At 47.0% G+C, this 13370-nt stretch overlaps 1 protein-coding gene across 1 annotated transcript; it reads left to right on the top strand.

Annotated features, from left to right (window-relative positions):
- Positions 1–1856: 1856 nt before the first annotated feature.
- LOC100724787 (cytochrome P450 4B1-like) lies at positions 1857–13303 on the top strand. Its single transcript, XM_063236418.1, has 12 exons — positions 1857–2077; positions 6643–6784; positions 6983–7027; positions 8261–8388; positions 9162–9286; positions 9494–9645; positions 9782–9888; positions 10615–10805; positions 11341–11474; positions 12262–12326; positions 12425–12507; positions 12919–13303. The coding sequence occupies exons 1-12, from the start codon at positions 1883–1885 to the stop codon at positions 13100–13102; spliced, it is 1551 nt and encodes a 516-aa protein (XP_063092488.1). The 5' UTR covers positions 1857–1882; the 3' UTR covers positions 13103–13303.
- The last annotated feature ends 67 nt before the right edge of the window (positions 13304–13370 follow it).

Below are 13370 nucleotides of genomic sequence, written 5' to 3'. Positions count from 1 at the left end.
TTTAAAAGACGGGCCCCAGTGGGATGTAATTAGACCATTGAGGGCACTTTTTTTTAAAAGGAAGGAATTGGTGTAGTTCTTGCGAGACATTAGTTCTTGTTAGAGAGTTGTTACAAAGGAACAAACCTGATCCCTGAATCTCTCTTGGGCTTCCTATCTAGCCATATAATCTCTTCCTCTGGCAGGTGCTCCTGTCAATGAGGTCTTCAGCAAAACCAAGCCAAAACCAAGCCAAAGGGATAGCCCTTTCCATTTCCAGGTGAAGCTACACAATTCTTGCCAGGAGCCACAACTCCCTTATGAGACAGGAATTCCCTCAGGGGCTTTCCTAAATATTGCCTCATCCATCACACTACTGGCTGGGAAAATACTGATAAATGAATTCATTGTAAAGTGTGAAAGTCCGAAGGTAGCTAATCATGTCTACTTATTTTCTGACCTGAGTGACTTGCATTTTCAGTGGGGCACATAATATATTGATCCAAAAAAATGAAGCACGAATATGGAATTTCAGAACATGTGACAGACTGACAGAGAAGACATGTTTGAAGTTTTTCTCTCCCTGTGGGGGAGACTGGACGTGCTGTGCCTCTAACATTAGTCTCCCTTACTGCAAGGTAGAAAGAGGCCATGCTGACACTTTGTCACCTCTGAGTCAGCACCTACTATCTTAGTTCTGAGATCTGACTTTAAGTTCTACCTATGTCCTGGTTTTCTCCTTGTGCTGTCTCTTTGCCAGGCTCAATCATTTCTTTTCTCTCCCTGCTGGGTGGCTACCACAGACAGACTCTCTCAGCTCCCCTTTTTGTCTCATTTCTGGGTTTGGCTGATGGGAGAAAGCAGTAGAAGACTAGAAGGTGGAGGAAGGAATGGTCTGAAATATTTTCTTCTGTATTTGTTCCCTGTTCCAGTGTCATTTCTCAGCAATTAGATGTGTCCCCTGTAAATACATCTTTTCCCCTACTCTCTGAGAACATCATTCTTTCTCTTGATCCTCAGTCTGGGAACGTTGATGAACTTCCCGCTGGATACTGCATTTTAACTTGTTCATTACTGTACTTGCAGAAGGGAAGCTGCCTTCTTTCTGAGAGGAGCCTTAAATTCGTGTCTGTTCATCTGCAAAACTGTTGTGAACTCTGTGCCTTGCTGGGCATCTGACTGATACAATCCAACACTGCAGGAAGAAACAGCAAATACTCCCCTGGAAAGGCAAGCCCCTGGCCAAGCTTGTGCTTCAAGCTTTCTTTGTCTCTCACTGGGCTACAGTGACTTTATATTATATTATATCAATATCTCTCTAAAAATAACCTGCAAAAAAGGACTCAAAGCATCATGAACCTGAAAAAAGTTCAAGTTCTTCCGAAGGGGTCACACTGAAGAGGAGAGTGGAAGTATTTTATAAAAAAGAACAAGCTAGTGGAGCCTTAGTTTTATTATCTGGGAAACTGATACAAACAGTGATTTCCTCATTGTACCTGAACTCTGAGAGGCAAAGGTCCTGGGTTCAATCTCCAGTACTAGAAAACAAACAAAATAAAAAACTTCTTGAAACATGCAAGATGTGTGTAGGAAAAGGCAGTTATTGTGTCAATGATTATCTCAGGAATTCCTGTCTCTTACTCCTCCAAGAATCACGATGGGACGACATTTCTGATTTCTTTGAAGTTCTATTAGATTTCTCTTCAAGCAAATTTTGGGAGAAGTCTGCTAGGACCCCTCCTTTGGTTACTGTTTTTGAGATTATTGTCTCCTTGCTATGGAACTCTGCTCAGCCTGGGCTTCTGCTGGCTGCTGGGTGTGGCTAAGGGTGGAACTGGCAGGGTACCTGGGTCTAGTGTTTAAGAGAATATAAAAGGAAGCTGGAGGCTGGCAGAATTCAGGCATGGAAACTTTAGCCATGGCACCCACGTTTCTCTCCCCAAGCCTCTCCTACCTGAGCCTGTGGGCTTCTGGAGTGATCTTGGCCATAGTCTTCCTCAAGCTTTTTCACCTGCTGCTGCGGAGACACAAGTTGGCCAAGGCCATGGACAACTTCCCGGGACCCCCAACCCACTGGCTCTTTGGGCATGCCCTCGAGGTATGTGGGGAAGGGTGGAGAAAGGAGACGGCTTTCTTTCCTTAAAGAATCAGGCTTAATCCTTTGGGGGCTTTGGAGGGACATCATCAACCTGGGTAGAAGCCCACATCCTGGGAGCTGCGGTTTCTATCAGCGTTCTCTCTGGAACTGCTTCCTCACTCCTGCCTTTTGAGTTGATGCCAGAAGTAGCGAGCATGTCAAAGTAGGTGCCCAAACAGACCAGATTCCTTCCCATTATTCTGAAGCTCAATTTTCAGACAAGTTTGTACCAAAGGCTCCATGTCAACACAGGGGAGAACCCAAAGCCCTAATAATCACATAGGACTAGAAAATCATGTTTAGTGTCATAAGCATCCTCTTCCCCTCTGTAATGTAATATTTCCATTTCTCAGGCAGAAAATGAAAGTGAAGGCAGAGGTAAGTGCAGCCACACAGATCTCCCAGTGTCCAGGAGGCTGGTATTTCCCAAAGGAGGAGATTTTCTTTGCCATACTTCTGGTTGGTTCTGGAGTCATGGCATTTTCCTAGGTTGCAATTCAGGCTTGTCTTCCTGTTAGGGACCATCTTATCATCTACTCTGAGGCATGTCTTCAGTCATAGTGACCTAGATCAGTAGTTTCTGAACACAGGGCAAGGAATTGGAGTCCATGGAGAAACAAAATCCTGGGCCGCCAGCACCTGGAAATTCTAATTTGTCAGAATAGGACTAGGAGACTGAGTTTATTTTCTATTTTTAAACTTTATATATGTATCTATGTATGCATGTACTTACTTACTTTTTATCTTTTTTTGAAAAAAGTTCTCGCTATTCAGTTAATGTTGGCCTTGAGCTCACTTTGTAGCCCAGGCTGGTTGTTAACTCACAAGGATACTCCTACTTCAAGCCCCTACCCCCAAGTGCTGGGATTACAGGTGTGTGCTACCACACCCAGTTTAGGAGCCTGAGTTAAAAAAAAACCTCTCCACATGTTCAAATCTGAAGCCCGGTTTGGAAACCCAGATATAGATAGATCCCAAAAACTAAGCGTTCTTGCAAATCATGCTTCCTGCTCCTACCTCCTGAATCCTCTTTTCTCACTCTCGATTTGGGGAATTGCCCCCTTCTGTGATTGACATAGGATGTGGGACTGACCTTTAGGTTTATTCTGCTCCAAGGGATAATCCTTCATGGATAGGGAACCTATAAGCATCTAGGAATATTCAGGAAAAAACAGGTGAGCTGGGGGGAGAATCAGACCCTGCCTGGGCTCTCAAGGAGCTTGCTATCTGTGGGGGAAAGCATACATCAGAGCCTTCCCTGCCTTAGGCTGGGTGAAGTGGCTCTCAGGATTCCATATCAGCTCTGTTCTTTTCATCTCAGTACTTGTGCATCTTCTATACCAGTCTGTGACTTCTAGAGAATGGAGATCTGGTTTGATTTATTCCTGTGCCCTCCAGGTCCAGCATAAAGTCTGGCACAGAAGACATACTGCCAAAAGAACCAAAAAGGAATGCTGGAGAGTAAGGAGGGGTATCCACAGATGAGAAAGAAAGTGACAGACAAATAAATGAAGGGTCAAAAGGTTTGGGAAGAGTCTGCCAAACATGGAAGGAGAATCATAGTGAGGCTGAAGCCTGACCCTAATGGGTACAAGAAGCATTTGGGAGACTTTCAATTCCCTTCTTCTTGTACTCACTCCCACTACTACCTGCCTCAATCAGAGGTGGTTTTGTCTTCAGCCAGTGAGCTTCCCTAGTGCAGGGGTCTTGATCTCCCCACAATTCTGTGCTGGAGTATCCTACCCTCTTCCCTGCAGTGACCCCTGCACCTCTACTTTGGAACTATGTGTCAGGACTAAAACATAGCCTCACCTTGGCCTCTTGGCTCTAACAAAATTGTCTAAAGTGCTTTTTCTTGGCACCCAGAAGGCATGAAAAGATGAGAAGGGTGGCTGCGCTTAAGCATCATAAAAAGTTTCCTAGGGATCCTTCAAGCAAAATAGCACTGCATTCCTTCAGGACTTGGCACTTGTACTGAAGGTTGGGTGTACACCTGAACCTGAGAAATGGGGAGGGAAGCTTGAGGATTAGTGTCCTTAATGTAAATACGAGGAAGTTGGGGTTTAGAGGGGACAAAGTGTTGCCCAAATCCATTTAATGACTTAGTAATTGAATCAAGGCTGGTCTCAGGATGTCCACATTTTAATTCAGGACATGACCAGGCCATAACAAGTGGCAACAAATTTGATTCCTAGGCCCAGTGAGGGGAAAGAAGGAATTGGGAATTGGGAAAGAAGGAAGAAGGTTGGTGGGTAAAGGCCCTCAGGGTGAGGAAGAGCTGTCCATCAGGATTAATTTTTCTCTTTTTGGTCTACTTTTACCCCTGAAGCCCTGGTAGTATCTATTTGTCATCTTACTCAGCTTGCAGAATGTGGCCCCACGAGGCAGGGGCATGTTCTGTTCTTGCAGCATTCTCCTCATACCGCTCTGAGGTTGAAGGGGACTTGTGTGTATACAAGGTACTCATTGTTGGCCTAACATTGGGGCAGGCAAATTTGATCTGTTTCTGTCTGTGTCTCTGTCTCTGTTTCTGTCTCTGTCTCTGTATCTCTGTCTGTCTGTCTATCTCTGTCTCTTTTTCTCTGTGTCTCTTGTCTGTGTTTCTCTCTCTCTGTCTCTGCCTCTTTCTCTTTCCCAGTTTGTGTGTGTATGAAACGCCAGTTTCCAGCCCAAGGAAAAGCTATCCCCTGAGATCCTTGAGGCTTCCACAGCCTTACTCACCACTGGGATTGTCCTTCGCTCTTGTGTTGGATAGAAAGAACTTTGAATAATTTTATTCAGCAAACATTGATCATGACCTTTGCTGTGCCTTGTTTGATAGGTTATTTTCCCTACTCTATGCTTCTATTTCTTTGTTGATTAAGTGAAAATACAGCAATCATCTTTACCCTTGCTGGTTTAGAGTTACAAGAATAATCACTAGGCAAGGTGCTGGACAGATAAATATCAAATGCTAAACCATTGTGGAAAGAAATTCTTGAAGCAAAACACCCTGAGATATTTGCTCATTTTGTCCTTTTCTTTCTTCTCAAATCAGTTTAGTCTTTGACTTTTTGTTTTTCCACTTAATCTGGCCTTGCCTGATCAGCAAGTCCATGTCGACCTTGTACTGAGACCAGAGGAGGAAGAAACAAGGCAAAGAGTTCCCTAAAGGAACTGGACCTGAGAAAGGAGACACACAAAAAATCTGAAAGGAAGATATCATTGTCCTTTTGGAGGGGCTGCACCACAGAAGTGTGGTCAGTGAATCCTGGGAGCTATTCTTACTGTTCTTAGGTTCTTGGGGCAGCCAAGAACTCACAGGGCAAAATGGGAAACACAGGAGAAAGCTGGACCCAGGAAGACCATGGCAACCTGTAAGTGTCCAAGGTCAAGGTTAATGTGAAGTCAGGGTCTCTATAGTAGGGAAGTTTCAGAAGGGCACAGCATGGCCAGTAAGGAGGGAAGTGGGACTCAAATGAATGAGATAAGCTATAGGTTCTTTCCACCTTCAAGATCTTAGAGTCTGTTTTTTTTTTTTAAATTTAAAACATTACCTGCCATGGTATCTTAAGCTCCCTGGATGTGAGAGAGAAGGGGAGTGACCATGGTGATCAGAAAGTTGGTAAGGAAAACCCAGGAGACAGATGGAAAAATAGAAGAGACATAAGGGGAGGGAGCACTGCCAGGGCTATCAGCTAAAAAGGAGGCAGAGACATCAGAAGTTTCTCTTTGCCTGTGAGTGGAGATGATTTTTATTCCTATGTGTTCTTCCTGACATTGTGTGCTCAGGGTGATGAGAAACCTTACAACCATTTTGGGTTGATTTGGAGGGATGAATCTGTCTATGGGGAGATTATTCCAAACTGTACAAAGGGTCTGGGCAGAGAGGACTGCCCAGAGAAGGTACAACTAGTAGATGTGTTTCTAGGTTTTGGATGCTGGAGTCTTCTTCTAGAGGTAGTTTCTAAGTTCTTTCCTCCCTGAGCAAAGAATTAGTCAAAACAAGCACAAACCGTAGCAAAGTTTTATTAAAAGAAGGGAAAAAAACCAGAGTCTGTAGAGCAAGTTTGGGCTAAATAAAAGTAAGAAAAGAAGTACACCCTACAGCGTGAGGGTGGGCCACCACGCTAGAGCACAACGCAGCATGGAGCATCCTTTTTGTATCGTCCATTCCTCAGACTGATATCAGTTTTGGGCCATTGGATTGAAGTCTTCATGAGATGTTCTTACAAGAAGTTTATGAGCAGGGGTTTGGAAACTGTTCTGCAAATGTGACCTGGGTTCTTGTGCTACCTCCTTTCTCAGCCAAGTTTAGCCAGCCCTACCTTCTGCCTCAGCAGGGGACCAAAGAAAGCCAAATCCTGAAGGCCCTTAGGGCTAGTGAATGGGGGAAGACAAGGATTGGGGCTGGAGAGAAGGGGTACAGGAAGAAGGAGGAAAGCACTAGAGGCTGTCTAGGCAGCCTCCTCCTTTTCCCTGTCCAGGAACCAGGGACCTGGATGGTGACTCAGTTCCTCAGGGGTCCTGACCTTCTGTCATTTCAGATCCAGAAGACGGGAAGCTTGGACAAGATGGTGTCCTGGGCCCACCAGTTCCCTTATGCCTTCCCACTCTGGGTGGGACCATTTCTTGGCTTCCTGAACATCTATGAGCCTGACTATGCCAAAGCTGTGTACAGCCGAGGAGGTGAGATATCTCTGGAAGAGGGTGAGTCTTCCTGAGGGCAAAAGGCTCCGAACAACATGTGGGGAGGAGACCAGGGCATGTGTCCTATATCTGGGTAGAAAATGATCAAGAGCACCACCCCATTCATCAGTGAGCCACCTCTGGAAAGCCCCTGTCCTGACAGGTCCCCTTTTTAACTCACTTCTCCATCTCTTGCAGACCCAAAGGCTCCAGATGTTTATAGTTTCTTCCTCCAGTGGATTGGTGAGTGAGCATCTGTTTTCCTTTCCCTTTCTTTCCCTCCTCTCCCCTTTTCTCCCCTCCTGTCCCCTCCCCTCCCCTTCCCTTCCATTCCTTTCCCTTCCCAGCTTTGGTACTGGTGACCAGTATACTGGCTGGCCCAGCCATGCTCAGCTGGTCCTAAGCTCCTGGCTGGCAGGGGAAGAGAAACATGGTACTGTACTTTCCTGCTGGGGCTGTTACTTTCCTTTCTTTCCAGACAGGGGCAGACCTCTGGGGAATGTATGGATGTGAAGAAAGCTTCCTAGAGGAGTTGGCTTTAGAGCTGATCCTACAGGAAATTTTAAAAGGCAGTGCTGTCTAGGGCAAGGGCTGAGACCAGGACTGAGGCCACAGCTGTCTGGGTAGCTGGAGAGCCGCCCTCCCCTGGGAGTTGAGGTTGGGCGGGGAATGGCTGCCTTTCCTGTCAGAGTGAGTCCTGCAGATTGATGTTAATGTGAGTGAGAGTCATTGCATCTTCTTGAGCCAAGTTCAAGTGCTTTTTCAAAGCCCTTCATTTACTCGTAATCCCTAGTAATCTTCAGCAGCTTCCTGATCTGAGAAAAGTGAGGGAAGGAGTAAGAAAAACAGTCCCAAGGCTATGTACTCATAGAACAAACCAAGGAAGTCTTTTTGTGGACTTTAGTGATTCTTAGTCTCTCTTCAGCTACCAAAGGGGCAACAAAAGAAAAGATTAAAACCAAAAAGGCTTAGGAAATTCTGAGGCACTTTTGAAGAGAGGAACACATTTCCATGGCTGGATGTGTGGGGAGGGGAAGTCGATAGATTCCTGTTTGAGGACACAAAGGCCAGACTTGGCACATTATTTTTGAGTCCTAAAGCTGAAAGGACTTTCCAGTGTCTCAGCAACTTAAGAAACAAGGCCCAGCGGGCCTCCTTTCTGCCTGACTGTCCCAGGGAGCCCCATCTTCTTGGTCTTGGTCCAGTGCCACCTAATACAAGTTCCTAGAGCCCAAATTTTGTGGTGCAGTCAACAGGCAGAATTGAGTCATCCTGCCTTGAGCAAGAAGCTTGCTCAGTAGAGAATGACTGCCTGGGGTTCTGGAAGCCTAGGGGTGGAGGTGGAGGGGTAATATTGGATGTGGCGACCCAACCCTGGAGGCATACAGGCTTAGGGAGGGAAGATAATGCAATTTAGTCCCAACTGCTGGAGGTGGAGTAGGACTCATGATCCTCCCTTCTATCATTCCTTCCCAGGGAAAGGCCTGCTTGTTCTTGAGGGGAGCAAGTGGTTCCAGCACCGCAAGCTTCTCACACTTGGCTTCCATAATGATGTGCTAAAGCCCTATGTGGCTGTGTTCACAAGCTCTGCAAATGCCATGCTGGTGAGCTTCCTATGATCAGCTTCTGGAGCTGTGGGTTACTGGGCTAGTCCTTTGCTCCCTCATGGGGGAGAGCAGATGACATGGGAAAGATCCCTGTGGCCCTGAGTCCATAGTCTTCTGGTAACGGCAGTGCCAAATTCCTGCCCTGTGTTCCATTGCTGTATACCACCATAGGAGTGCTGCAGCTCCTAGAGTGTGGGCAGCCCTGGTCCTTGTTTCTACCAGGGCACCTGGCCCTCTGTCTTGCCAAACCAAAATGGTCCAAGAAGCCTCAGTAAGGTGCCCACTATTGCAAATGTGAGGACTGTCTACTTTTTAAGAGTATCGGAAAAGCTCTTTACATCTAAAATGTGTTTCTGTTCTACCACCACTGTAGCGTACCACTGTGGCATGTCAGGTCAGACTTAGAGTCTCAGGGCTGGAGAATTATCAGAGATACTCAGGCTAGTCTTTTCCATTGCAAGAATCTCCTGTCCAGTGTGACTGTAGGTACCCCCGCCCCCATGCTGTGCTGGGGAGCTCATTTCTCAGTCTTACTGCTTGTATATCTAGGTTGCCCTGACTAGGGAAAGGTGTCTGTCTTGTGGGAGATCTATCTCCAGGTCCTACTGTCTGAGTCTGATACCCAGAGGCTGCCAAATCCACATTCCAGCAGGATGCAGGGCAGGGTAGAGGCTGGGGTGGGTGTGGAGATGGATTTGGTGGTGGAGGACAGGATGTGCACCTGGAGGGCAGTGTGGGTGTTCATATTGTTTTCTATTCCTGGACTCTAGGACAAGTGGGAGGAAAAAGCTCGTGAGAATAAAAGCTTCGACATCTTCTGTGATGTGGGCCACATGGCACTGGACTCACTCATGAAGTGCACCTTTGGCAAAGGAGACAGTGGCCTGAGCTACAGGTCAGGGGGTGCCTTGTAGTTGACCACACTCCTTCCTCCCCAAGCTAGCTCAGAGGGGAGAGCTTTATGGTCCTGGTCAGAGGAGAGGTGCCTTAGTGAGGGAGCTTAAGCGGGGCAGGGGTCGCATGGTGGTTGGAAGAGGGTTGCACAGGGCTTCGCCCCTGGATGAGAGTCTGAGCAGTCTCTCACTCCACTCTTGCCACACAGGGATAGCAGCTACTACCAGACAGTGGCTGACCTCACACTGCTGGTGCAGCAGCGCATTGACTCCTTCCAGTACCACAATGACTTCATCTACTGGATCACACCCCACGGCCGTCGCTTCCTGCAGGCCTGCCAGGCAGCTCATGACCATACAGGTGCACCTTCCTGTGGGGCCTACTGATAGGAAGTCTGCATTTTTCTTCTTGGTCCCTCTGCATTTTGCCCATTGTAGATCCTTAGCTCCCTTTTGGGGACAGTCCCCAGGGAGTGATATCTGTGCTCCCGGCCTAGATCATGTCATCAGGAATCGGAAGGCAGTCTTACAAGATAAGAAGGAGCAGGAGAGGATCCAGCACCGGAGACACCTGGACCTCCTGGACATTCTTCTGGGTGCTCGGGCAAGTACCTACAGCCCTAGAGGGTCCTCAGACCATCTTGTGAGGGCAGAGAGTGCTGCCAATGAGAAGAGACCATTGAGTACTCCTCTCTTTCCCCAGCAAAAGCAACTTGCTTCTTGCCCCTCAACATACATCACTAAAGGCACAAAGATGCAGGGTATGTGGTGTTAGACTACGTATCTTGAAACTGGGGGCCTGAGTCACATGGTGGTGACCTGAAGACATTTTTAGACTTCTGAGATCCTCAAGAATCTTGACATTGTAGAATCTTAGAACTTAGATTTCATTCATTCATTCCTTCATTCAGTTCTTTATTCCTCCATTCCATAAACTCACTGAGTCAGTTCCTGTGTCAGGATGCTTAGATGGGAAAGACTTTGTCCTTGCCCTCCAGAGTCTTACAGTCTAGTGGAAGGAACTTATAGTTGGTGAATGTTGACGAGATGCCTTCCTCTAGTAGGTGGCAATCTGTGTGACAAGACAGTAGGACTGACAGTCAGGGCTGGGTAAGGTCATAGGTCATTTGGCCAGAGGGGTCAAGGAGGGAATCATGGAGTAGGAGGCATCCAAGGTGGGCTTAGAAGAAAGATATGACCCTGGAGAAGGCTTTTTTTCTCAGTCTGCTAAGCAGGTTTCACTGACCTTGTCAGACCTGCTTTTGATAGCTATTCTTCCAACTTCTTGGAACCTACCTCAAAGCCTTGAGCCTGTTATATCTTAACCCAGGATGAAAGTGGCATCAAGCTGTCTGATGCAGACCTCAGGGCTGAAGTGGACACGTTCATGCTCGAAGGTCATGACACCACTACCAGTGGCATCTCCTGGTTTCTCTACTGCATGGCTCTGTACCCGGAACACCAGCAGCGTTGCAGGGAGGAGGCCCGTGAGATCCTAGGGGACCAGGACTCCTTCAAGTGGTGAGTGAGGTTGAGAGGTATCTGACCTGTCCTGCTCCACCCAAGGAGCTCCGCACCATCCTGGAAATAAGGTGAGGATTCCGCTCCCTCCAGGTCTTCAGCTTTTGGAGTGCTGAATGTGGACATATCTTTTATCTCATTCCCTGTAAATGGAGCCTTTTCACTGTCATACAGAGAAAAGCTAAATAGGACCTCAACAGTCCCTAATGGTGGTTTCCATGTGGCAGTGAGAGACACAGAAGTGACCTTGTCTTTCATAGTTGGGTGCACATACATCTAGGGTCCTGTCCCTTTCCTTCCTCGCAGTGAAGATGGGGATGGGATAGAGGGGTGTAAAGCCAGATCACTGCGTCTGAGTGGCTACCTTCTGTCTAATCTGGCTCAGGTACTTGTAGCCCTTGGGCTCCTCTAATTCCTGGATGTAAGCTGGTGCTGAGGGGAAGGCAACATGGTGAGGTATGAAGTTGGAGGTGGGTCTCATCTTTCCTCAGGACCCCATTGCTCATCATTCCAAACTGTCTTGTGTTTCTGCCAGGGATGATCTGGGCAAGATGACATACCTGACTATGTGTATCAAGGAGTGCTTTCGCCTTTACCCACCTGTGCCTCAGGTGTACCGCCAGCTCAGCAAGCCTGTTGACTTTGTGGATGGCCGCTCTCTACCTGCAGGTGGGAGGAGGTGGGCTAGGGGGTTGATTCAGGGGCTCCTGGATGTTCCTTTGACACCTCCTGCAACGTTGCCTAACACTCGGCAAGCTTAGGCTTTGTGTTCGGAGAGTCCTGGGTACAAATCCTAGCTCCACAGCACATAAGTTAATTGTCTGCCTCTAAATCTTCATTTCCTCATCTATAAAATGAGGAAAAGAAGAGTACCCCCCTTTCAAGGGTGTTGTCAAGATGAAAGAGACACAGCTCACCAACGCTGCCCCATAGCACTATGCACTTTCAGGTTGTGTCTTGGATAACCTCAGGGCATGATTTGCATAATTTGAAGTTAATGCAGGGCTGCATACAACTTGTAAAATTGTATATAGTAGCTTCATACAGAGTGTTTAGAAGTATACCTGACATGGAGCAATTACCTAATGAAATGGTAGTGACTACTATTGATAGCATAATGTTATGAATAATAGCTTCTTGAGAGTTACTTAATGGACAGCAGAAAGGTTATAGTGGTTTCTGCCTGTCCTACTTTATGGTAGGGTGGGCTCGTATTTCCTTTTCTTTTTTCATGCCATAGATGTCTGTGTGGGTGTTGTGTTCTGTGCTGGTGCTACAGGAACTGGACAGGGTAATAATAAAAATACTTTGAAGAACAGTATTGCCAAGAACTTGAGGTTACTGGCAATGGTGAGGCAGGGCTAGTCACTAGGTAGACACTAGGGCATTCAGGTCCTATGTGGAGGCAAGACTAGCTGCTTCAGGCACATTTGGTCACCAAGTCTTTCTTCCACAGGCAGCCTGATCTCTCTGCACATCTATGCCCTCCATAGGAACAGTGCAGTGTGGCCTGACCCTGAGGTACCTTGTTTGTGCACTGAGATCAGACAGGGTGGGTGCTATGGGAATTCTCACATGCCAGGACTTGGTGGGTGTTTAAGCAAAGCCTGTGTCCTTAGGTCTTCGATCCTCTGCGTTTTTCTCCTGAGAATGCATCTGGACGCCATCCTTTTGCCTTCATACCCTTCTCTGCTGGGCCCAGGTAGGGAGAGGTCCAGAATCCCCAGTTCCCCAGAATTGAGAAAGAAGGTGGGAGATGCCATTAGGGAGATATTCTTATGGGATATCCTGTGATGAGGAGACTGTATTGAGCTTTTTAAATGCATGGAAAGCTTTTGGGATATTCTTCTTGCTATTATATTCTTTTCCCTGAGAAGTGGGTGGATGGTAGTCATTCCAAGAGAGACCACAAGCCAGAATCCCATCATGCAGCTACTCTGTTAAGGCTTTCGCTATGTTCCCAAGATCTCTTTCTTAAGCCCAGGTCAATCAGTGTATCAAGCAGTTATACATCCAAAAATAGTTACTGATTTTTTGTTAGCCACTAAGAGAACTGAAGTTCATCACTTTGGACATCTCACAGCCCATTGCCTCTCTGTACTGCTCACTGCAGGAACTGCATCGGACAATGTTTTGCCATGAGTGAGATTAAGGTGGTCACAGCTCTCTGTTTGCTTCGCTTTGAGTTCTCCCTGGACCCTTCACAGCTGCCCATCAAGATGTCCCAGCTGGTTCTGTGTTCAAAGAATGGGATCCACCTCCACCTGAAGTCACTGCGCCCTGAGTCTGGGAAGTAACTCTGTAGAGAGTAAAGCTCCAGTCAGCCCAAGCTCTTCCTTCTCCCTGAGCATTGCCCTCCCAGATGAATGTAGAATAGTTGTAGCTTTCTGCTTTCAGGAATCTTATTGTTTGGGAGGGGAGTAGGCACTGGCACAGACAACCTCCAGGAGGACAATGCCACTCAAATGTTGAGTGTCTACAAGTACTTGTTACCTATATATTCAAGATCTCATTCATTCACTTAGTTGGGGAGTACAGACTCATCTCAAGAAGTGTCATTTATCT

This window comes from Cavia porcellus, unplaced genomic scaffold (assembly GCF_034190915.1).
Source record: "Cavia porcellus strain 051 isolate PalLab524CR breed Dunkin Hartley unplaced genomic scaffold, mCavPor4.1 scaffold_25, whole genome shotgun sequence".
Taxonomy (NCBI): Eukaryota; Metazoa; Chordata; class Mammalia; order Rodentia; family Caviidae; genus Cavia; species Cavia porcellus.
The sequence above is the reverse complement of the archived record's forward strand: the minus strand, read 5'-3'. Positions and strand labels throughout refer to the sequence as shown.

What these genes read in the sequence shown, in the direction of transcription:
- LOC100724787 (XM_063236418.1), top strand. Translation starts at nt 1,883, where the DNA reads ATGGAAACTTTAGCCATGGCACCCACGTTTCTCTCCCCAAGCCTCTCC. An exon ending in GACCAGGACTCCTTCAAGTG is followed by an intron (nt 10,806 to 11,340) that starts GTGAGTGAGGTT and finishes TGTTTCTGCCAG; the next exon opens with GGATGATCTGGGCAAGATGA. An exon ending in CAGTGTGGCCTGACCCTGAG is followed by an intron (nt 12,327 to 12,424) that starts GTACCTTGTTTG and finishes CTGTGTCCTTAG; the next exon opens with GTCTTCGATCCTCTGCGTTT.